Genomic DNA, 25727 nt, shown 5'->3' on the forward strand with positions numbered 1-25727 from the left:
AGTTATTCATGAATCAGGCCAAATGGACTAAAATGAATGGAAATCCTGGCTGATTGAATGAAGGGTAAGTGGGATGGGGCTTTCTGTTCTTTCAGCTAATAGGTGATATATGTTCTTTCCTAGCTGAAAGAATTATTGACAAGAACAGTTGAAGGTTTTGTGAAACTTTTTCATCCTGAAGACAGACATTGTCTACCTTTATTTAAGATGGAATTGATTCTTGATGAAAAGAAAATGAAGTTTTATCCAAGCTTCCAAGACCTAGAAGAAGCAATACTGTTTATAGTAAATCGTATAGGACAGACTCTCCAGGTGTGCTTTTATCTTTATTTAAATATGTAACTGCTAAGTTGCTCTGTACATGAAAATATTAGTAATTTAGGACTCTGACTACCATGGTAATAGGAAGCAGAATGCAACCTGAGGTATTTATTTTCCATGAGCATTCTGCGGGTCACAGATGCCCAGAGCCCTGGTCTGGATGCCCAGTGGAACTCCAGCACTGAAACTCATTTTGTTATTCCTTGGTTATAAAAAAAAGTGCTACACCTGCTAGTGATTGGTTTAGTCTGCTGTTTTAATCTGCAAATCTGTGTGTATGTTTGCAAATTTATTGTCTGCTTGTTCATTAAATAGAAGTCAGACTGAAAACTTACCCAGGAAAGAAAACTAGCTAGAAGATAACATTTTTGTGTTCTTCGGTATGTTTAGAAAAACCTAAGAGTGCTTTAAGTACAAGTAACCACATATTCTAATTTATTTATGTATTTATTTCTTACATTGAAAATCAAGTAGTTTTGCTGTGTGTCCTTTCTGTGAACTAACATTTTGCATAGAAATGTAATGAGCACCTTATTATATGTGTGATGTTTTACAATAAACGTAGATTAATAAGGAAGGTCCCCAGGGAAAGACAAGGAAAATTAGGGTTGATATTCCTTTTCTTTCTAAGAAAATGAAAAGCCTTCAATCCCTAACAACTAATATTTACAATATCTAAAGATTTATGTCTTAGGAACCAATCTGTGACTCCAGGGAAGAGAGCCTTTCTGGGGACTTTAGGTGTATCCCTGTGGACTCAGTATTGGCCTTTAATCATACACGATGGTACTTTCAGAGGTGTGTTTGGGGTTTAGTTTTGTGTGTTTGTACATAGGATAGATTTTCATTTTATGTAAGATTGGATAATTATTTTTGTCCATTTTATGTGTTTCCTGTTAAACTTTCTGAAACAGTAAGAGTCATTCTAGGTGTGCATGAAGCACCTGGCCTTGGTCATGATTAGGGTCTCATACTTCTCTGATACAGTGTCTTCTGCAGATTGCAACTTACTTTTTAAATATATGTATCCCTGCATTGCTTTTTGAAATTTAAATAATCAGAACTTGCACTTCTATTAGAACACCCAGACAGTACGCTCTTGGCTAATGGGAGGCATTACAACTCTGGACACTGAGCTTCCTAGACATGTCATAGCATGGGCCACATCTACACTGAAAAAATTGATCAGAGACAACTTAGAAGGTCCAAAGGAATATTTTGAAAACTATGGTGAGTGATGGAAGAGTGTTTAAATAACTGTTACATGTTACTTTTTTCAAAGCAGTAACTTACTGTACAGTGTATGCTTTATAATAATATTAATATTATTGAACTGTAGCTGAAAGGTATGGCTGGCTTGTAGATGGAACTGCACAGGCATGGATAGAAAGATTTGAAGCAGAAGAGCACAGTTTTGATGAATATACTGCTGTAAGTTTTAATTCTACATTTTATATGTAAATTTTTACTATACATATAACAATAATTAAAAAGGAACAGAGGATAACAGGTGCTTACCCTTTAGCTAAAAATCATGTTGACTACCTACATATATACAACGTAAGTTGTTTTTTTCCCCCTAAAAGTCTGTGGGAAATTGAAGAAAATACTACTTTTCTTCAATGTGTAATACTTGGCTACATGAATAAGTATTTAAATAAAAGCTTTGAAGTGTGAAATCTGGTATTTTTCTGAAGTTCATAGATGAATTCTTCACCCTCAAGAAGGAAATCTTGAGTTTACCAGAGGTGGCTCATTTCCCTATGATCTGTTTGAATTGTGAGGATTTAAAGCAAGGTTTGGCTAGTAATGCAAGCACCTTTGCAACAAAACTAATGGACAGACTAGTTGCAAATCACAAAGAAGAAAATGAAAAGTAAGTAGAATTTTCTGCTTGTGAATGCTGTATGTGTTAAATGCATAGCAGAAACATGTAGAAGAAATGCGAATATACCATCTTCCTGTTCAATGAAGACTCCTGGCTACCTAATGATCTCACACAAGTTACACCAGCTGATATATTTTTTCTTCTGCTTTAGGCTCAAAAGCTAGAAGGGGAACTTACTAATAAACTTAGATAATAGAGGAGCTAAAAGATCAAAGGGCTTTGTTACAATTAGTGTGCAATACAATACTACTGCACTGTTCATGGAAAGGCTAGCTAGATTCTCTTACTACATGACAGATACATTTCAGTTTTCATAGATGACATAGTAACACTGATCAATTCTAAAGGTTAATTTGCAGGTATGGATTAAATCATGAGTGAGGTCATATTAAATAGCTTGGTTAAAATGAACACTTATAGTCAAGTTTTATAGTGATTCCACATTACCAAAATGACAAAATAATTACTAGGAAAGTGTGTTTGTGTACTGTACTTAAGTTCATGTACTTACCAAAAGTAATTGAAGCATTTATTGCAAAATAATACCCCAAAATCCAAACAAATCAATTACTGTAAGTTTCTAGACTGACTGGGTCATATTCCTTATTTAGTTTCGTAAAGTGATGAATTTTGTGCAGGGTTAATACTTAAAGAAGTAATTTAAACTTTTAATTCCATTAAAGCTGAGCTTGAAGCTAGTCAAACTAAAATCTTAAAATGTTGATATTTTATGTTAAATAAATTTATAGGATATGCAGGGAATTTGAAGCAATTAAGGAACGTGCATTAAAAGTTCCTGAGACAACAGAGGAAATGGTGGAAACAATAGCTTATATAAAAAAGGTCAAAACCAAAGGTATTCAGGACCTGTTGTTGAGGATCAAGGTAAATGACTATCCTTTAATTCTTAATTTTTTACCAAACATGCTGGGCTATGCAACTACAGAATTCATTCCAGAGTACAGAGACTTTTGTCTGATGATGCTGCATGTATGAATAAACTGTATCCTCAGTGTTACCTCAGAGAGAAGTGGGAAGTCCAGCTCATGCTTTGTCATATGCCTGCCTTTCTTATTCCCCATTCCCATGTGTTCTGCATGTCAGTGAGGAAATGCAGCTTTAAGTAAACGATAGCAGATTATAAGACAGTCAGTTTATTGTTTTACCTAAAAACTTACTTCAGGGCTGCTTAAAAAGCTATTTGTAAAAATGTAACACACAAGTGTAAAGAGAATTTTGTGTGTAAAGAGTCATGACTTGGAACACTCGAGGCAATTTACTATTTCAGCAGAATACAGATGACGTTGCATTAGCAGTAGTCCTTTGTGTGCACTCAGAGAACAAAATTGAAAAATTGTGTAAGGTGTGGGTCAGCCAAAAATGTTACTGGATAAGAAGCTCTTTGCTGTATGTTATGATGATATGTATCAGATTTTCTGTTACGGAAATTGGTCTGTAAATAAAACACACATTTATTCTGCAGAATTTATATTTTTTAATAATACTAGGATTTTTGCATGTAGATTTATAGGCCACAGGAATCTCATTTAGAGAAGTAAGCTCACAAATGCGGCAGGGATTTTAATAACTTTTTATATGTATTTTGAATATTAATACTCAATTGGCTGAAATAGCTCTGAATTCTGAAAAGACCATGAAATATAGACCTCTATTTTATCTTTGTAGATAATATTGTCCTACCATATATTTTAATTAGACCTATGATAACTAAAATTTTGTGAAATCTCTTTTCATAGGAGTGCTGTCGGAAAATGGATTACTTCTTAGATACTTTTTTACTTGCTCCTGAAGATATTGCACTGAATGCAACAGTTCTGCTATGGCCAAAGATGATTAACCCTGTTTTTGATGAGCATGATGATGTAAGATAATTTTCTTAATTTATGGTATATTTGGGCTTGTTAGACTTTTCAGTTTACTTAAGCTATTTATGTCCTCAACAGGCTAAATGTATCTACACATATAACATGAACCATACTAATTTAGACATGCATAAATAACGTATTTCCAGATTTATATATCAACAGAGGGCTCTTTGTGGAGGAATATAAAAATTGTCACAGTAACTTAAAACCTTTAGCAAGTCTTAATTTGTTTGTGGTCAGTACTAGGTAATTCATAGGAAGATGAAAATTCACTATACTGCAGTTAACTAGTACTGAAAATGTAACTGCCAGGCTTCTAATAAGAGTTAGTGCTCTGGGCACAAGTCATTTAGTTAAAATGATATTTTGTTCTGTCAATAAAAGAAGAGTGGGAATTATGCTTTTTAGGTAGCAATCATTAATAGAAAATATGTAACACCTAATTTTCTCTGTGTGACTAGATGACTTTCTTCCACTTGTCTGTATTCATCTTGCTAGCATTCTTTCTCTCTGGCTATGATGCAGTAAGTCAAGCCTTTTGGTTTTCTCTGGACTGTCTGTAGCAATTTAGCATAGATTTAATATTTCTTTTAAAAATGTTTAAGGATTAATAACATTTTTGAAAATAAAAATATCAATATCTTAAATATCACAATTGAGGATTTCTCTTTCACTGAGTCTTAGTATCTAAATAAGGGGTATGTCCACGGGTAGTAAGTATGCCTCTGATGTAAAACATACCCAGCTTGGGAGACTGCTATGTTTGCAGTTATCATTCTTTTAATCCCAAAAAATAAATGACTGAAATTGATTTTCTACTTGTACACAGAGAGTCCATGATGCTTGTTCAAATTATTTTTAATGAAAATGGTAGTACAGAGTGTATCTGACTTAATGAGAGTCCCTCAGGAGTATACCTCTCTGTAGCCAACTCTCTAGTAACTTGCATTGTGCTAGAGCTTGAGGGCAAGAAATGTTTTACATCAAGTTTTTATGAGTCTGCATATTTGCATTTTATACTTTCAGATATGAGTCCGTTCTTATTCTAATGCAGTAGGAAAAGACTGGTTCTTCCTTTGGAGAGGTTCTGTTTGTCTGCTTCACAGTTTTTGTGTGTCAATAGGTGTCCTTTTCTCAGGAGATCTCTGCCCTCATTGATTTCTTGTTTGGTACCTTAAAAATAACCCCTCTGGGTGCAGACCCAGTGCTTTAGAGTGGTGTTATGTTCTAGAATTTCTACCTTCTATAGCAGTAAATACATGTGGGATAGCACAGACTCAACAACTGTAGATGTCTCTCCTTCTGGCAATAAACCACCGAAACCCAGAGATTAGAATCTTCTATTTTTTTCTGTAATACTTTCCTATCTTTTGTCTGATTGCTGAAGGAGGCCTTTAAGGCAGTTGTAACTGCTATGATTATTGAGATAAGGGTTCCGTGTTAACATATAGAGGTTGCAGACACTTAAATGGGACATACAGAAAGCAACTCCTGAAGAAATGTCAATTATTGTAAGGAAAACACTTACCTGTGTTGTTTATTTTCTGTCTGCTCGTGCTAAATGTTTAATTTAGATTTTACTATTTTAAAAAAAACCACAATTGTTTTATAGCTGATTGAACAGTCTAAACGTAAAGGAGAGCAAGAACTAGTACATAAATGTGAGAAACTGATGGTGGAATTAGACAAGCTGACACGTTCTGTGATGGAGTTTGAAGAATGCTCGGAACTGGATTGCATGCAACAGGTCTGCTTAACATTTAGTATAAAATGGGTAGAAATATTTTGTATGTTTAATACACAGGGGTCATAGAAGAAACTTAGAATTAAAAGTGATCAGTTATTTTAACAAATGGGAGCTAAAAAGGTTATTATCCTCTTGCCACAGTGAACAAACTCATAAAATTAACTCTCCCCACCATCACCCCTCCTTTTTGTATTGCATTGGCAATAACATTTGACTTAAAGGGAAGTTTACTCTAAAGTTGTGCTTAAATTAGCTGAAAGGTAATACCAGCAAGGTCTGAGATATTACAGATGCATAAAGTGAATGATTTATCCACCCTGGTTTATATAAAGCATGGAATTCTGGCCCCAGTGACATTATTCGCAAATAACTTCAGTGGTTTCAGAATTCTCTTCCCTGTTTTCGATATATTGAGGAACTGAAGGAAGAAGTAGCAGGTTAGAAAGATGGATTGGTAGCAATGTGATTTTTTTTTTTTTTCCTATGAACCTTAAAACTTCATTTTTTTGCTAATGAAGAGCAGACCGTGGGCCCCAAAACTTTGCAAATTTCTGGAAGCATTTTATAATCACCAGAGCATGTCTTGTCCTTTAATTGCAGGCTTATCACAATTGTGCTTAGTAATTTTGGTTTTTAAAACAAAACACTTCAAAGCACAAAACAGAAATCCTAAAATAATCCCAGTTGTCCTTATGATGAGTCAGGTACATAAAAACGTCTATGCCTGGGAACAGTGAATTTTAAAGCTCAAACATTTTGAAAATGGTTTTATACTCTTAAATTCAGTAATGATAAAATCAGCTTTATTTTTCTTCATGTTGATCTGGGTTCTTCACAGTTTATCTACTCAAGGATAAGAAGATGTGTTTGTAACTCATGTTTTCTAAAATATTAATAAATAAGAAGGCTTATTATATTTTGATATTTTATTTTGATGGCTGTCAGAGCATAATTAGTTATCTCTCAAGACATCCAACTATTTGATTTCAGTATGTGGCTGACCTGAGGGTGTTACAGAAACGCATGCAGGAGGCTGATGAAACAGTAGCTCTTATTAATAAAGAAGAGACTCTGCTCAAATGGAAACTGAGTGAGTTCCCACTCCTCAACAACTTAAAAGTTGAAATTGAACCATATCAGAAACTCTTTCATCTTATACTGAAATGGCAACGAACAGAAAAAAGGTAATTCAGCTCTTGAAGCTAAGTGAGGAGAGTGGGAAAAATGCTCATGCTGTTTTTGTTCATGTCAGATGCAGAATATGGATTTTTCTTAAACATTTATTTGTTATTAGCAATCTAAGTACACTAGTAATATAACCTAAATATCAGGGTTGTTATTTTAATTCAGCTAGAAAAAACGTCAGTTGTGGTTTGTAATGGGAATTTTGGGAGGTTTTTTTGTTCTTTTTTTTTTTGTTTGTTTTTTATGTAATCCAAAGGTGTATATCACATACACATGTATTGGTCATGCCGGCAAAGCCTATAATAAGACAGACTGTGAAAGAAATGTATTAGGAAATAAAAATTTGGTTAATTATGAGCCATTTTGTATACCAGGAAAAGAAGTAGTTCAATTAGAAAGCTCACAGTCCGTATGTAATGAAAACCATTTTTAACCTAACGGCTGTCCAAAGTGCCATGCAGGTGTGCTCAAGTGATTACATTGCTACCTCATGGCTAGATCCTATCACAAAAACTGTAGTATGTCTGAGGCTAAATTAAGTGAGATTGTTTAGCAGTTTCTGCACTCTTTGGAAGTTAGAATGTCACGTGGCTAGAAAGCGTGGATTTTTTTGAAAAATACAAAGGCCTAGTATATTTTGGTGTCATATGTTAATCTCTGTCCAGAGCTTATCTTAAATATTTCTCTATCCGTGCAGTTACTTGGTTTCAATATGTGACTGACTTGAGTGAATTACACAAATACAGAGAAGACACTGATCAAGCCGCCTTTAGTTGCCATTTATGCAAAATTCTAATGAACAATAACTAGAAAAAAGTGCTTTGCTCTAATTTTAATAACTATTAATCTACATCTCGTTTGTGTTGCAAAACAAAGTGTTAATTACTTGCGGTCTATTTGTTTATTATTCTGTTTTCTAACTTTGTGGGTTTTCTCAGATGGATGGATGGTACCTTTTTGGAACTAAATGCGGAAAGCATGGAGGCTGAGGTTGATGAGTTTTTTAGAGATATATACAAGGCGTCAAGACTGTTCCAACAAAAGCAGAAGAAAATTCAACAGGAGTGGAAAAAGACATCACAACACAGAACTGTAGAAGAGAAGACAGAAGAAGAAACAAAGGCAAATCCAACTCTTACAATGTGTTCTTCAGTTCTGGAGCAGATTAAAGACTTTAAGGTAAGAAAAGGTGAGGGATATTAATATTTCATGCCGAGGGACAAATGCTAACTTCAGCACTCAGTATAGGTAGATGATGCAGTATTAGAGACTCATATTATTACAGAGAGAGAGAGCTCTGAATCACCATTTCCAGATTGTACTGCCATATTGATTTTAAATAAAATTGGATTTTGGATATCTTTGTAGTTTTAGGAATGTAAAATGTTAAAGAGTGGACACATACAGCAGAAAAGTAATTTTTGGATGCAGAGAAACATTTAAGGATGTAGTTGGGAATTTTGAAATGGGAATATACATTATGTTGATGGAAGCCCAATTTAACATAAAGCAGCTGAAAAATGGTTCATTTTCTCTTTCCTGCTAAGACTGTGCTTAATAGTTTTATGTTTCTTCTTCAGTAATTTACTGCAATTATTTAGAAATTGAGTGGATAACTGAATGGATCCATCTGCACTTTTCAGAAAAGAACTTCATGTCATCAGCTACTGCAGCAGAATTTCAAATGCATGGCAGAGATGATTAAAAATTTAAGAAATAACACACATCACAATTTTTACCTTTATAAATGTATTTCCTCAATTAGGAGTATATTCCCACTGTGACTATCTTTTGTAACCCTGGCATGAGAACTCGTCATTGGCAGCAGATGTCAAATCTAGTAGGATATGATTTAACACCAGACTCTGGAACTACCCTGAGGAAAGTTTTAAAGCAGAATCTAGCCTCTTATTTGGAAGAGTTTGAAGCTATAAGCGTAGGTGCAAGCAAGGTAAGCACAAAAAGTTGACAGTGACAAATACAACATAAGGTCTCTTGGTGATAGCTTTTATGGCTTACTAGAATTTTCGGCTTTGCCCTTATGCAACAAAAGAGACTTGGTGAGACTTGGGTCCATTAGATGATAACAGTGAGCGTGTAAACATTTGTATGTCATGTTACATCATTAGTATTTCCTGAGTGTACTGGTTTCTGTGCACTAGAAAATGATATGCTAGAGAAATAATAGCAAGAAGTTAATTTATACTGTTAGAGAAAAATAACTTATTCAGCTAGATAAGCTTATACGCTAGTGAGCTGGTAAAAGAAAATAGTTTATTTTAGACACTGCATTATTTTTTTCAACTGTAGGAATTTTCCTTAGAGAAAGCAATGCAGGCCATGATGGAGACTTGGGATTCCATTTCCTTCAATACAAGCTTGTATCATGAGACAGATGTTCATATTCTGTCTGCAGTGGATGAGATTCAAGCTGTTCTTGATGAGCAGATTATGAAAACTCAGACAATGAGAGGATCACCTTTCATTAAACCATTCGACAAAGAAATCAGGGTATGATGAGTACTTTTTTTTACCATTTTTACTTGCAGGATAACGATAATATAAGAGTATGTCAGCTGCATTACAACTTTATTTGACTTGTTAATGAAATGCTTTCATTGATTTTTTTTTTTTTTTTCAGCAAGATTCTTCTGAGTTCATAGAAGTCCTAGTTACATTATTTCTGTGTTGGCATTCCCTCTTCCATTCAGATTCAAGTGCAACCAAGAGAATGTGATTTATTTTTTTTTCCATATTTTGCAAAATCACTAATTCTGTTAGTGTCTTTAACTTTGCTGCTTAAAAACTGGAAACATTTTTTATTATTGTTAATAAGAACAATTACTGATTTAATCCTGGAGTTTTGGACTCAAATTTTGACCTATAGTGGTTTGTCTGGGCAAGGAAACTTCTTGAGGGCTGGGAGAGGTTTTTTAATCAGGCCTCAGAACAATGATGGGATTGCTTTACAGATGCTTTTGTATTTTCAGGGCTAGAGTAGTCTTTGGTGGTAACACCATGACTATTGACAGGAGAGAAGCTGGTGAAATTGCTTTGCAGTTACCCTCCCCAGTTTTTTGTAGGTTTATGTAGGAAATCTTCAGGTTCAAGCAGGCTCAGTGAACAGAGGTAGTATTTACCCTTTACAGGCAGCCTCTCCAGCCTCTTCTAGAGGTATCTGCTATTGTTCACTTTAGGGACAGGATGCTGGGCCGGTTGGATCTCTCCTGTGATCTAGTGTGGCCTTTCTGGTATTCATGTGTCCCTGCTGTAATTCAGCTGCAAAGCAAAAGCTCCTTGCTCTGGGGACATGAAACAGAATTTATCACTGGTAGCCCCCTGAGTATTACTTAACCATTAAGTTGTTAAAAGATTATAGCTCTAAAGTGATAACTGCATTTTGGAAAATTCATTTCCAGGTAATTTAAACTTTCTGAACTACTTTGACCATCTGTTTATGTGGAAGAACCTAAATGCTCCTAAGTATTTTTCTTTTGTTTACTGCTTGGCATTTTTATTTTCTCCTTGGGAACTAGAGTATCACACTGTCTACTTTTCCTGTATTCATTCTCTCTAATGTTATGTTTGGAAATATTAAGGTAACATTCTTTAAATATTTATTAAGGAATGGGAAAATCACTTAATTCAAATTCAGGAGATTATTGATGAATGGCTGAAAGTGCAAGCACAGTGGCTTTATTTGGAACCCATTTTTTCTTCTGAGGAAATTATGCAACAGTTGCCAGAAGAGGGGCGTCTCTTTCAGACTGTGGATAGATACTGGAGGGATATTATGAAGTATTGTGCCAAAGACCCAAAGGTAAGGAAAATATATGGTACTTAAAGGAAACAATAGCTTGTCTTGGTTCTTTTTGTCAATGCTTTTTTCAGAATATATATGATGAACTAGTACATCAGTTGCCTAGACTTTGTAGGACCAAAGCTACGTTGTACATTACTTACTTCAAACAGTAGAACTTATTTATCTTATTTATAACTTGCAGTTTGCCTGTGTGTGTTACAGGTTCTTGTTGCTACTTCCATGATGGGGTTACTGGAGAAGCTTCAGAACTGTAATGAGCTTCTTGACAAAATCATGAAAGGGCTTAATGCTTATCTTGAGAAAAAACGTCTCTTCTTTCCCCGGTATGATGAGTTTTGGCTATTTAAAAACCAAAGATTCTGAATGGTTATTTTGTTGTGAATAAGGTCAGCCTTTAAAGTAGCTTGATAATACAGTTGGCTTTTTTTTTAATCTTTTTTTCTAAATTTTTTAAGCTTCTTTTTCTTGTCTAATGATGAAATATTGGATATCCTGTCGGAGACTAAGGATCCTCTCAGAGTTCAGCCTCACTTGAAGAAGTGTTTTGAAGGCATTGCTAAGCTACATTTCCTTCCCAATTTGGATATTAAAGCGATGTATAGTTCTGAAGGCGAGCGTGTAGAACTGATTTCAACCATTTCTACTGCTGAAGCTCGAGGTGCAGTGGAGAAGTGGTTAATTCAAGTAGAAGATATTATGCTGAAGAGTATACATGATGTTATTGCTAGATCAAGAATGGTATGGGTTTTGTAATAGTTTAACTGTGGCACAAATAGACCTTCCTTTATTTTAGGGCTGTCTCTTTGCTTCCTAAAATTATTCCTGAATACAAGACTTGATGAAGTTATGGGTCCAGGACCAAGTTAATGTGACTTGTATTTATAGGCTGGTGAGATAAGTAAGAGTTTAGTTTGAATAAGAATCAAATTGCTTTCCCCTAACACTGGGTATAAATTCTTTTAAAAGCCTGGCAGCGGTACTGTGTTTCTAGGATATATCACCTGATGTAAATAAATTATTCAGGTTTTTTTATTTAATTACAAGTTAGAAATAAAACACTCATATTATGTTTGCTCCCTCCTGAAAGAAAATAATTAGTCAGGAAGTATTTCTTTGTATGAAGTTAGCAAGTTGTGAATATATACATAATATGGAAAGATAATTGCAAGAATCTTTAAAAGTTATTTTATAACAAATTGCAAATCTAAGGGGAAAAGAGCATTTTAAAGTTCACTTGGACTTTGAAAATAGGAAAATAATATTTTTAGCAAAGAATATTATTAGGATCACATTATACACTTCTGTATTACATTATATATATACACTGACACTGTATTTGTATACTGTATTAAACTCCTTCAGGCATATCTAGAGACTGAAAGAAAAAGATGGGTTCTGGAGTGGCCTGGGCAAGTAGTATTGTGTGTATCTCAAATGTTTTGGACAAGTGAGGTACATGAAGTTCTTAGCAGTGGACCAGAGGTACTTTTTCATGCATAATCTTTTTTAAAAACCTTTATAAATTTTTCCCTTTAGCTTATGTATTTTTCTTAATCAAATATTTTTCTAAAATCAAAATAAAATTTGAAAAAGCATCAGTATATGAGTTTGATATACATGAATTTGTGTACAGTGATTTATACCTTTGATTCAGGTACTTGAATATGCTTCTTGCTTAGAGCAAGCATAGATTTAAACATAGCTTTGCAACATAAATACATAACTGTGAGAGTGAGAGAGAAATTGATACAAAAACATGACAGTGTAAAAGAATGGCTTAATAAGCAATCTCCATTAAGATATTTAGTCAACATGAAGTCTGGAACACTTGAAACTGTCATATAATCAGTCTCATAATTAAATTTTTTTCTCCTAGGGTTTAAAGGAGTATTATGATACACTTCAGCTTCAACTTAATGATATTGTAGACCTGGTAAGAGGAAAATTGTCGAAGCAAACAAGGATTACGCTGGGTGCCTTGGTTACTATTGATGTTCATGCTAGAGACATCCTCATGGAAATGATTGAAAGTGGTAATTACCTTTTAAAACATTTTTCTTCGTGTGTGTCTTAATACATAGTTAGGTAAAAATAGTTAACCAATCTGATCTTGCTGCCTAAAACACAACAGTATTAAGATATTTATGTGAGTATTACAATGTGAAGATCAACATTAATAATTTCAGAGCTGTTTTAAACCTAATAGAAAATCCAGTTACCTAAAACGTCTTTTATGAGTGCTTTCAATTCTGTGTTTATCAGGCGTGCAGAGTGAAACAGACTTCCAGTGGCTTGCACAACTACGATATTACTGGGAATTTGAGAACGTTCGTGTCTGCATCATTAATTGCAATGTAAAATATGCCTATGAATACCTTGGAAACTCACCACGCCTTGTCATTACTCCTCTTACAGACAGGTGTTACCGCACCTTGGTATGATCTTCCACCAGTACTGCTAAATACTGTATTTACTGCAGTGTAGTATTTCTTATACTGCTCATTACAGCCATACTTTTTAGGGCTTGTAGTTGCTCTCAGACTCTGGTATTTCTGTTAAAATGTAGTTTTCGAAGATGATAATTTCTATAGAATATTAACATGAAACTGACTTCTAACAACTAATCTGGACAGCCCACCAACATGGCTGAAACATTAGTGGATTGTTCTGTTGTAGATGTGTTTTTTAATATGCAAAGAGAAAAAACGCCCAATATTTTTATTGCAGTCCAGATTATAAGAACACAAAATTATTTTCTGATGTTCTGTGGTTGCTAAATAAAATGGAGAAGGATCCACTTGTGATCATATTGTTCCTCAGACTAGAACAACAGTTTGGTAACTTTTTTAGTATCCCTGCTCTTGTAAGAGGTGTTCATTATTGTACTGGTCTATCCTCAGCTAGCCTCTGACAACTGAAAGGTACCAAAGTCATCTCAGATATGGCTTTCCTGATTATCATTTACAGCCGTTTATTTGGCTGGACTGTGGTTTCAAGTCTTACTAGGCACCCATCCTCCTCCTGTTTCAAGATGGTAATTTTTATGCTGTGGAGACCTAATCACAAACTCTGTAGGGTTTAAAAAAGAAAAGGTCTGAAAACACCTGAATGATATATTTGAAGATTTTTTTTTTGCCCTCTTCATAGCTTCAATTTTTATGGTATGCTTCTAGCTGATGCTTCGTACCTATTTGGCAAAACATCAAGGTACATTGGTGTGAGAGGAAGATATAGCTGTTGCTGTGTTGCTTTTTTGAGCTTACACACCTTGAATCTTGGAGCAAGGTAGTTGGAATCCTGGTACCCTGGCAAAAGGAATTCTTGTCCTTTGCCCGCAAAGGTCTTAATACAGTATTCCCAGTGCTTGTCAATATAGACATGGCCCTGGAACTGTGGACTGGAAGCCAAATAAACCTGAGTTTTTGTTTAGAGTCTGCAACTTTATTTTTTTTCTGTCAGATTTTCCTCCTACTTCAATTGAATGTAGGAGGGAATATGGAACAGTCAATGGAATACACAGGCAACAAGGTGGGACATGTGGGAAACAAAAAAGGAAGAGCAGGAAAAAGTATATTGAAGAAGAAACAGAGGTAGAAAAGAGTAGCAACCAAGTTATTGCATCAAATTAAATTTGAAAGAGTTTGGATACTTAGAAGGTATCTAAGCAGGAACTGAAAGATTGGGTCCAATAAAGTTTGAGTAACTGATCTTGGTCATGATCATAATAAAACTAAACTTTCTGTTAGGGTCAAAATTCAATATGTAGTTCCAAGCTGTAAGTACATTTCAGATTGTTTTTAATTAGCATAACCATACATATAATGCTAGTTTAGTCCAGTCACTGTATCTCTCTAGTGCAATTTAATTTAACATTTTCATTCAGAATAATTTGATGTGAATGAAGTACTAATAATTTCCATAAACTATTTCTGTTTCTTAGATTGGAGCCTTTTATTTAAACCTTGGTGGTGCCCCAGAAGGTCCAGCGGGGACAGGTAAAACAGAGACCACCAAAGATTTGGCTAAAGCTCTTGCTGTTCAGTGTGTTGTCTTCAACTGCTCTGATGGCCTTGATTACCTGGCAATGGGAAAGGTAAATAGAAAATAAATGTTAGGCTTTGTATTGTATTTTTTTTAGGATGAAAATTGTAGGGTGCTTACTTCGCAGAGACACTTAAACGTGTCACCTGTGGCCTGCTACCTTTGGACACTATAAACTGGTCTCTACATATGTTTTTAATTTTCAGTGCTTTATAAAATCCTATTAAGTCAATAAAACATAAAGAAACAAGAGTTTGCAGGATCAGGATCTTCTGATTTAGCTTTCTTTAGAACCAAGGAGAAACTTTGTTCTTCAGTACATCACTGATCTTTGCTCTAAGCAGGCTTACATATTACTATCTTCATTGTATCTTTCATGTAATTAAACTTACAACATGATACTGTTAGTTTCTTTTTTTCTAACATTCTGTCAGTGATATTATTGCTGTCTTTCTTCATTTGCAGTTTTTCAAGGGTTTAGCTTCATCAGGTGCGTGGGCGTGTTTTGATGAATTCAATCGCATTGAACTGGAAGTACTGTCTGTTGTGGCACAGCAGATCCTTTGCATCCAGAGAGCCATACAGACAAAGCTAGAAACATTTGTTTTTGAAGGAACTGAGCTGAAGCTTAACCCCAACTGCTTTGTAGCTATTACTATGAATCCAGGTTACGCAGGGCGTTCTGAACTTCCAGATAATCTGAAGGTAAAATAATAATGTAAATGCTTCTGCTTAAGAATGAGTTTTTCAGAAAAATTGAGGGACACATGTGTTGCTGGTATTATTCTAGTTGGTACAGTCTGAATTATAAACATATACTTGTTAAAGAATTTACCCATACTAAGCCTTTTTTTTCCTTCTTCCCTCCCGCCAAGTACTGTGGTTTTTCAAGTAATTTGAAATAATTTTTATTTTCTAATTTTTTCATGTTTTTCATTATTATTCTTCCAGGCCAAAGGCTGCAATGCTGTAGCAAGTCAAGTGGCAAGTGTCAGGCTGTGGGTAGATTATAAGATTTGGATGGTAACTTTAAGGTGGAGGCATAGGCTGGAAAAAATGCTATAAGAAAGTGTTTTTACATTGCATTTATTGTAGTCCTATGTAAAAGAAATGTTAGCAAAAGAAATGTATGCAGAGATGTGATGAGGAAGGCCAAGGCCCACTTGGAATTAAATCTGGCAAGGCATGTTAAAAATAACAAGAAGGGCTTCTTTAAATACATCAGCAGTAAAAGGAAGACTGGGGACACAGTGGGCCCACTGCTGAATAAGGAAGGGGCCCTGGTGATGCAGGGTGCAGAGAAGGCGGAGTTACTGAATGCCTTCTTTGCCTTGGCCTTTACTGCTAAGGCTGGTCCTCAGGTATCTCAGTCCCCAGAGAAGAGAGGACAAACTGGGACAAAGGAAGGCTTACCATTGGTTGAGAAGGATTGGGTCAGAGATCACCTGTGCAAACTGGATCCTTGCAAATTCATGGGCCCCGATGGGATGCACCCATGAGTGCTGAGAGAGCTGGCAGATGTTCTTGCTGAGCCACTCTCCATCATCTTTGAAAGGTCGTGGAGGACAGGAGAGGTGCCCCAGGACTGGAGGACAGCAAATGTCACTCCCGTCTTCAAGAAGGGCAAGAAGGAGGACGTGGGGAACTATATGCCAGTCAGTCTCACCTCCATCCCCAGAAAGGTGATGGAGAAGTTCATCCTGGAGGTAATCTCCAGGCATGTAGAGGACAAGAAGGTTATCAGAAGTAGTCAACATGGATTCACCAAGGGAAGATCGTGTTTGACCAACCTTATTGTCTTCTATACTGGCTGGGTTGACAAAGGGAGAGCAGTGCATGTTGTCTATCTTGACTTCAGTAAGGCATTTGATACTGTCTCCCATAGCATCCTCACAGGCAAGCTAAGGAAGTGTGGGTTGGATGAGTGAGGTGGATTGAGAACTGGCTCAACAACAGAGCTCAGAGGGTTGTGATCAACAGGGCAGAGTCTGGATGGAGGCCTGTCACTAGTGGTGTTCCCCAGGCATCTGTGCTGGGTCCAGTCCTGCTCAACATATTCATCCGTGACCTGGATGATGGGATAGAGTGTAACCTCAGCAAGTTTGCTGATGATACCAAGCTGGGAGGAGTGGGTGATACGCTGGAAGGCTGTGCCACCATCCAATGAGACCTGGACAGGCTGGAGAGCTGGGCCGAGGGGAACCTGATGATATTCAACAAGAGCAAGTGCAAGGTCCTGCACCTGGGGAGGAACAACCCCATGCACCAGTACAGGCTGGGGCCTGAACTACGGGAAAGCAGCTCCCTTGAGAAGGACCTGGGAGTGCTAGTGGACAACAAGCTGACCATGAGCTAGCAATGTGCCCTTGTGGCCAAGAAGGCCAATGGTATCCTGGGGTGCATTAAAAGGAGCGTGGCCAGCAGATTGAGAGGGGTTATCCTCCCCCTCTACTCTGCCCTAGTGAGACCACATTTGGAGTAGTGTGTCCAGTTTTGGGCCCCCCAGTTTAAGAAGGATGTGGAACTGCTTGAGCAAGTCCAGTGGAGAGGTACAAAGATGATCAGGGGACTGGAGCATCTCCCATATGAGGAAAGGCTGAGAGACTTGGGTTTGTTTAGCCTGGAGAAGACTGAGGGGGGGATTTCATCAATACCTATAAATATCTAAAGGGTGGGTGTCAGGACGATGGGACTAGGCTCTTTTCAATAGTGTCCAATGACAGGAAAAGGGCCAGTGGACACAACTTGGAACACAGGATGTTCCATCTCAATGTGAGAAAAAACTTCTTTCCTGTGAGGGTGACAGAGCAGTGGAACAGGCTGCCCAGGGTGGTTTTGGAGTCTCTTTCGCTGGAGACATTCAAAACCCGCCTGGATGTGGTCCTGTGCCCCCTGCTTTAGGTGTGCCTGGACAAGATGATCTCCAGAGGTCCTTCCAACCCCTACCATTCGGTGATTCTGATTCTGTGTTCACTTAGTACAGGCAATTAATTCTCGTAGATTACCTGATTAAGTGAAATCTTTGAGTTGATTGCTTTGACTAGATCAGCTGTTTCATTGAGGAGGCTTGGCTTTAGCATAATCTGGATCCCTTTGGAACAGCATCTGTTCCTTAAGACTCAACGTAGTGCAGTGCTGCTGGGCCAGAGCAAGTTGCCTCAGTGGGAACTGTACTGTGAATGCTAACTTAAAGCAGTTAATACAGCATGAAGAGTATACCAACTGCAGATTACTTTAATGAAAGGAAGTACATTATCTCACCTGCCATGTGCAACACCTTCCTTCACTTACTGCTGTGTTGGATATGTCAGTGTAAGGGGCAAACTGCATTCCTGAGACAGGGATGAGGGAAAAGAGCTGGGAGTGACAGTGCCTTTTCTGTACCAGATTGTACATTGAGATAGGTCTTGGTGGCAGCTTACTTATGTTAGCTTCCTAGTGAGTCATAAGCTGCAGACCTTGATAATTTGTCTATTTCATTGGCTCCCAAATGTTGTGCAGGCATTGCTTTCCAGTACAACTGTTTTAAACAATCCACACATTACCTAATCATATTAAGCATTTAAAGCATATTCATTTAAAATGCTGTTACTATTTTCAGTTAGAAATGCTGTGATGGGATGAATACTGAGCCATCACCTGCAAAAGTTCTAAGTTACTTTCCATTCCTCAATTAATTATTTAAAGATATTTCTTTGGCTGTGTATTTCAGGTTCTTTTCCGAACAGTAGCCATGATGGTTCCTAACTATGCTCTGATAGCAGAAATTTCGCTCTATTCATATGGATTTTTGAATGCGAAGTCGCTGTCTGTGAAGATAGTAATGACCTACAGGCTTTGTTCAGAACAGCTTTCCTCTCAGTACCACTATGACTATGGTATGCGAGCAGTAAAAGCTGTGTTGGTGGCTGCTGGGAATCTAAAATTGAAATTTCCCACAGAAGATGAAGATATATTGGTAAGTTTCTGAGGGAATAATTCTTAAGGAGTTTTACAGATGCATGCAGTTCTGAAGGCCGTTCCACCACATCTTGTCACATCGCTGATCCATGTTTCTTGGTTTCCTTATTTGTGAAACAAAGATAATAAAATACATGCTGCACTTTCTAGTGCTATACTGATGATTTCACAGTTGTGCTTGACTGCTTATGAAAGGCACCATTTAATTCATCTTTATTACATGTTAGATTATTTTAATTGATGAACAGTTTTTTCTGTGTCTTTAATAAGAACAGTAAAATGTGAATTTGTTTACTCTAGCTTCTTAGATCAATTAAGGATGTAAATGAGCCCAAGTTTTTGGCGCATGATATACCTCTGTTCATGGGTATAACTAGTGATTTATTTCCTGGAATCAAGCTTCCTGATGCAGACTACAAGGTAAGTACACTTGTAACTTTTCCTTGGTCATAATCATTGTGGGTTGTTTCGTGGTGTTTTGTTTTTAACTAAGTGTAACTAATACAGTAATTTGTGCATCATTGGCAAGGCAAGGAAAATCACCAAATGTTTGCAATGAAACTTAGTACCAAAGAAAATTCTTAGATCTCTTACAAGCATAACCCACATCTGAGTTCCGTTACGTCCAGAAGGGTTGTGTAAGACATCCTACAGATCAGAAATTGATCTTCAGATATAGCAAATTTTAGGGTCTTGTGCTGATTTCTTTCCTAATTTTTGGACATAATTAAGTGAGATTAAGCTTTGTGTTGGTATTTTCTTTTGTTTATAGCAATAATTAAAGCATAGCTCTTTTGTAGGAGGGTGGTTGGAAAGAAGGTGAGCATGTTGGAAAAGACTAAATGGACTAACTTCTAAAAATTTCCAGTAAAAATGTATTGTTTGAAAGCACACTCTTAGTTTCCTGATGGTGATAATGCCTTCTTCTCAAGATAAAATTTGTAATTAACTCCTGTTCTAGCATGTGAAGTACAGAATTGATCCCACTCCCCCACTCCCCCCAGGAATGTTTCCTATATTCTGCTTATAGTATATCAGTTATTAATTAATTTGAAATCATTATTGATGAGCATAAACTGTTTTACTGTAGTCACAGACAATAATTTAAATTGTAGCAATGATAAGATTATGATCTGTTTTGATTTTAGGATTTTCTTGAATGTGCTAGTGAGTGTTGCATTCGACATAATGTCCAACCTGTAAAAGCTTTTATAGAGAAAATGATACAGACATATGAAATGATGATTGTTAGACATGGGTAAGATTCTCATTACTGTATCACAGCAGTATTTGTTGTAATTTTGGCTTATATCAATACGGTTATTTATATCAAATATAAAAGGTTTTAAGGGTGGCAAAATATTTCTGTTTGCATTGGAACAGCTGGTCACCAATACTTTTACATGTACCAAAACTCTTGTAAATGTATGCCTGGGGAATTGTACTACTTTTGATATCAGAAGTAGCGTCACCTGTGTTACAATTTTAGATGTGGATATCAGTATGGTGAAGGCAGGACTGTAGAAGTTTGTCTATATTAAAATATTAGTTATCAGATCTCTGCCATTTTATTCCTAGCTTTTATTACTGAATAGCAACTGTGTGGAGAAAATATATGCAATGTGACATTAATCATATGATTGTTAATATTCAGCTTATTAATTAATCTTTTCAGTGTGACATTGTTATAGTTTCATCTGTCTGCTGGGTGACTAAAGAAGTTATTTTGAAATGTGGGTGAAGATAGTTTGATTTTTGTGTGTGTGTGTGTAGTATATGTTCCTACTGTTTGTGTTCTTCCGCAACTTTGTTATAAACTCTATCTAGACTGAAAAGAAACTAGAAAGTAATCTTTGATTCAGCAAATAGATGAACTCGTGTGCAGGTAAATGTATGTTTTAGAGGGCAACTTGCATGCAGTGGCTATGCAATCAGATTTGTGTGTGCTAATAAACTGGTTTTGCCTACATGATGTTTCCTATATACAAACCAGATTTACTTGCTCTGCTTTTTGAAAGTTAGGTGAAAATTAGCTTTAAGCATACGAATGATGCTGCTGGCCTTCACGTGGTCTGTAAAAGTCTAAATTGCAGGACAAAGTTATTAATAGTGGTTTTTTTTTTCCATCTAACAGCTTTATGCTGGTAGGGGAATCTTTCTCTGGGAAGACGAAAGTTCTACATGTGTTGGCAGATACGCTGTCTCTTATGAAAGAGCGGGGTTATGGTGAAGAAGAAAAAGTAATTTTTAGAACTGTGAATCCAAAATCAATCACTATGGGCCAGCTTTTTGGGCAGTTTGATACGGTATCCCATGAGGTAATGTATTTTTTAAAATACTGTATAGTAACTGCCCACCATTTATCTGTTTCTTCCTCTCACCTGATGTGGCTTTCGTGGGGTTTGTAGATGAGTGTGCTTGTGTAAGCATGTTCTAACTTCAGGTTGATTCACGGTGTCATCTGCAGTTGTTTTCAGGGGCCAGAAAGGCAGTTTAAAAGGCTCCTGCTTCTGTTTTTTATGTCCCAATTCCAGACAGCATTTCTTCATCTGTTCCCTGGACTCCAGACAGTGTTTATAGGGCTGTGCTATAAAATAAGTTGCTGGTTTGGTTTTAAGAGAAAAGAAAGAAACATACTGGTATGGGTTCAAGTCTAGGAGCTAACAATCCTCTCTGTTTTTTCTGCTTTGTAGTATTTTTAGGAGTGAGTGAGTTTGTTTTTCTCCCTCCCTCCTTTTCCTGAATATGTCAGACCTCTTACTCTGGATTGTACACCGCAGAATTCATAATTTTATTATTTTAAAGACAGATGAGAATGCAACTGTAATTTTTATTTGAACTAATATTTTTATGGCTTGTTTTAAATTAGTGTATAAAAAATGCAGTACGAAGTGTGCATGCAGTTATGCAGGTTTAAATATATAAAAAACAAAAGGCAATACCAGTCTGAGGGTCATTGTCATAATAGAGTTGCACCCATGCAAGAAAATCATACCAAACCTAACTGTATTCATTTCTCTGTCTATGCCTAACCAGTATAATCAAAGTAATGCAAAAACTATCTAGAAGAACTTAGGAACTCATGGGTCCCCAAGTGTGAAACTTAAGTTTGGAGAAGAAACCACATGAAGAAATGAATGTGAAATAGTTAAACTTAGGGTGACTCTGGGGAGAAACAGATGCAAGACAGAGCAGAAGCAGTTCTAAGTTTCCGTAAATTGAACTGTCGGTCTTCTGTGTGTTACAATATTTGTTAAAGTGAAAAAAACACTGTTTTAAAATTTGCTGATGTTGTATGACCCTCAGTGAAACTGCAAAGTTATGTTCTGCTCTCTGCCCACCAGAGAAAAATAAATAAAACAGAGGAATAATGGAGAGGAAATTGAAGGTTTTTCTGTCATTTGCAGTTTAAATTGAGCTATGTGTACTATGTCTTACATTTCATTCCTACGTTCTCCTCCTCTAGTGGACAGATGGTATAATTGCTAATACTTTCAGAGAATTTGCATTATCAGAGACGCCTGAACGCAAATGGGTTATCTTTGATGGCCCAATTGATACCCTGTGGATAGAAAGCATGAACACAGTTCTGGATGACAACAAAAAGGTATCAGTCAGTAGAAATAAATGCCTAAATAAAATAGTGTGACATTTCAAAAATATTCTTCTACATATAAAACCACAAATGCAAACAGCAGTGCCTGGCATTTGAAAGAAGCAAATGCAAGCTGGCTTTGGTAACAAGTTGTAAGCCTTTTTTGGTTGTGTTTTGTTGGTTGTTTTTTTTTATTTAATTGGAATCATAGTCAGAGAATGAACTCATTGCTGCAAGACATTAAATGTATAGTATTTCCTTAATGACATAAGTTTGTAGCATAATTAATTTGAATTTAAATTTAAAAAAATACATTTAGTTATATTTAATGCAAATCACACAGTTTTAAAACTTGCACAAACGTAGGCTCTTAGGCTTAAAGACAATCTCAAGACACAAAGGGTTGTTTTTTTTGATTAAATAACTTCTGAAGTCAAAGTTCTAACCATACAGCACTTTGGAAAATGGACCTTTGGAATTTCAATGTGAATATAAAAATTAGAGAAGACATTTTAAGTTTAAGTTCTGGACGATAGTGTGTCAAAATACTCAAACTGGACTTTTATTTTAATAAGTAGGAATGGTGGGTCTCCAGCTGGAATGCTTCAGTATTAGCAACAATAGCAGCAGATATCCTTAGTCCTTTTTGCTTGCTATCTTTTCTTTATCCTGTCATACGCAAGATTGATAGTTACTTGTAATGAGCCTACTGGTAGGAAAATGTGGAGTACTATGGTTTAAGTAAAGAATTCAGCTAAAGCTTGAAAAAAACAATTATTCCTCCAAGTGATTAAATGGTTTATGTGGTTGACCTTGCCTTTGATTATACCTGGTTTTGCTCATTTTCGTATAGAACTCTCCTGTGATAAGAAGCATAACTTACAACTAATTTTTTTTTCCAATATTGCTTGTGATTTTTTTTTAACTATTATAGCTTTGTTTGATGAGTGGGGAAATCATCCAAATGTCCCTTCAGATGAATCTTATTTTTGAAACAATGGATCTTTCCCAGGCATCAGTAAGTTTTGTATTTAATGAAAATATAAAACAAAGTTCAATATATTAAATGCATAATAAAATGAGTTTACAATTTTTCCTTAGCCTGCTACAGTCAGTCGTTGTGGCATGATTTATTTGGAACCTTCTCAGCTGGGCTGGAGGCCACTTGTTACCTGTTGGTTGACTAAACTGCCTGAACCCCTTAACTTCAAAGGACATCAAGATCTTCTGCAGGGACTTTTTGATTGGTTAATACCACCAGCTTTAAGACTCCGTCAGAAACAGTGCAAGGTATATTTTGCCTTTTTGTCCTGCAGTAGCTGGGTGCCCATTTCCGTTCCCTTACCCTTGGCAGGGAGGGTCTCTTCTCTCATGACAAGCACAATTAGAATGAATATGCAGCAGCCTCCTGTTGTTTTGAGAAGGGTAAGTCTTGGGTCCAGTTTGGAAAATTAGAATGTTAAGACAGACATAGTTGATCATAGTTTTCACCTTGTTTTTTTCAAAAGTAAAGTAAGTATTTAAAGTCTTCCTGAGATAATTTTGTGCATATATTTTCTTTAAAGATGTCATGTTGAATAGGGAAGTACTGTTTTTTAAGTGTTAAGGGAAACATACATGTAGTTCCTTGCAAACACTCTGACAGAGTGCTTTAGGCTTTTGCTTATGTATTGCTGTAGTTACTTCCGTGGAGGTTTTTGTTTTAAGATGTATGATTGCAGTGGTCACATGGTAGCCATGAATATGGTTAACAAGCTAAGTGTCTTCATGTTTCAAAGATAAAGGAGGGCAAATGATCTTTTGAATAGAAGTCAGGGTAGAACTTGCCTTTAAATATTTGTACAGAATTAAAATAATTAGCTAATTAGCTATCATTTAGTTCCAAAAGATAAACTAACTGAATGTGCAAAGTATAATACCCATCCTTTTGTATCTCATAGGAACTGGTACCTACAAGCAATACCAATGTTGTAGTAGCTCTTACACGGCTTTTTGAAATGTTGATTTGTCAAACTGTGCAAGAAGATCCCACCAACAGAAACATCCGTGCCTGGATTATGGTTTGTTTTAACATGTACAAAAATGTGTATCTGTTTCTGCGTATGCTGGTCTTGAAAAATAACTGGACTAATCAAAACAACTTTAATTTGGGATAAGAGACGTGTGAAATGATTTCGCTGCCTCCTTGCTCCCTCCCCACAAACCTTGGAAATGCCCAGACAAGACAGAAGTCTTAGAAGTAACAAATATGATTAAATATTTTACTTTTTCCAATTAATGGGGATAAATAGCGTTTTTGTTAAATGCACTTTTTAGCTAGCCAAGTAATTAGTTAAAGCAAAGTGTCTTGTTTCCCTTGAAGGAAATAAGTGTTCATGTAATACTGATTGGCTTGTTTGAGCAACCTTTCCTCAGGAAGAGTGTTTTCTGAGTTATATTAGTTGGATGCTCTGTCTGACCTTATATGACTGTTCTTATGAAAAACTGAAGAAGACAGAATATAAAAGTATTTCTTTAAAATTGAATTAGAAAATTCCTAGATCCTGGTTTGCTATTAGAAAGTCCTGAGACCACATGACTGAACTCTTCCTCCACCTTTGTCATGTGACATAATGCTTTAGTCAGTGGCCCTTGTATTTTTTTTGGTCATCTCTCTCCCCCACACCCTTGAAAAGGTTTTTAGTTTGCTCTGTCTTTAATCAGATTTTTAAATCCCTTTAGACCAGTTCTATTCAAGGGTAACCTGTAACACCTATCTGCTTAACAGTATATTTCAGAATTAGTTTGTTAATCAGTAATCAGACTGTACAAGGTTTATAAAATATGTCAACTTTTTAGACGGTTGCTCATCTTTTTGCCCTTGCAGGGTTGCTTTGCTTTTGCCATAATCTGGTCCATTGGTGGAACTTGTGATGGTGACAGCAGGATAATTTTTGATAATTTCTTGAGGGAAACTTTGGCTGGGAAATCTGGAATAAATCCTGTACCGACAAGTGTGGGAAAATGGGAGTGTCCCTTTGAAGAGAGAGGCTTGGTCTATGACTACATGTATGAGGTATGATTAATTGCTTCTGTGTTGATTGAAGTAGATTCTTATAGTCTGAATGGAAGGAAATTACAGCTAGATGGGTATTTTAACTTCACAAAGCTTGTTGGATATTGTAGTGTTGGTATTGGATTAAATCCCACATTGCATTTTTCTTTTTTTCTTTTTTGAATACTAATGTGCTGACCAATTTTTTTTAAGAAAATCCCAAGATGTAGGCATCACGTGTATTTAC

General features: G+C 36.1%; 1 protein-coding gene across 9 annotated transcripts in view; it reads left to right on the plus strand.

Moving 5' to 3' along the window:
- Window positions 1–25727, plus strand: part of DNAH12 (dynein axonemal heavy chain 12) — a 76859-nt gene that overhangs the window by 11404 nt on the left and 39728 nt on the right. For 8 of the 9 annotated variants that reach the window (XR_010373322.1, XR_010373323.1, XR_010373324.1 and 5 more), the window contains exons 9-36: window positions 124–312; window positions 1401–1551; window positions 1661–1752; window positions 2019–2197; window positions 2959–3094; window positions 3967–4092; window positions 5708–5842; window positions 6833–7026; window positions 7966–8206; window positions 8793–8978; window positions 9338–9538; window positions 10653–10847; window positions 11052–11173; window positions 11306–11588; window positions 12213–12332; window positions 12727–12883; window positions 13113–13285; window positions 14791–14943; window positions 15357–15596; window positions 18604–18849; window positions 19152–19271; window positions 20000–20109; window positions 20986–21169; window positions 22318–22458; window positions 23381–23464; window positions 23548–23736; window positions 24387–24506; window positions 25313–25501. Coding sequence is in view for 6 of the 9 variants with exons in the window: in XM_064453846.1 (XP_064309916.1) it covers window positions 124–312; window positions 1401–1551; window positions 1661–1752; window positions 2019–2197; window positions 2959–3094; window positions 3967–4092; window positions 5708–5842; window positions 6833–7026; window positions 7966–8206; window positions 8793–8978; window positions 9338–9538; window positions 10653–10847; window positions 11052–11173; window positions 11306–11588; window positions 12213–12332; window positions 12727–12883; window positions 13113–13285; window positions 14791–14943; window positions 15357–15596; window positions 18604–18849; window positions 19152–19271; window positions 20000–20109; window positions 20986–21169; window positions 22318–22458; window positions 23381–23464; window positions 23548–23736; window positions 24387–24506; window positions 25313–25501 (4656 nt within the window). In the remaining 3 variants the exon portion in view is untranslated. The remainder of the gene's footprint in view (window positions 1–123; window positions 313–1400; window positions 1552–1660; window positions 1753–2018; window positions 2198–2958; window positions 3095–3966; window positions 4093–5707; window positions 5843–6832; window positions 7027–7965; window positions 8207–8792; window positions 8979–9337; window positions 9539–10652; window positions 10848–11051; window positions 11174–11305; window positions 11589–12212; window positions 12333–12726; window positions 12884–13112; window positions 13286–14790; window positions 14944–15356; window positions 15597–18603; window positions 18850–19151; window positions 19272–19999; window positions 20110–20985; window positions 21170–22317; window positions 22459–23380; window positions 23465–23547; window positions 23737–24386; window positions 24507–25312; window positions 25502–25727) is intronic. The other variant, XM_064453850.1, reaches the window with a different exon arrangement.

The sequence above is a fragment of the Phalacrocorax carbo genome, chromosome 6, assembly GCF_963921805.1.
Source record: "Phalacrocorax carbo chromosome 6, bPhaCar2.1, whole genome shotgun sequence".
NCBI lineage: Eukaryota > Metazoa > Chordata > Aves > Suliformes > Phalacrocoracidae > Phalacrocorax > Phalacrocorax carbo.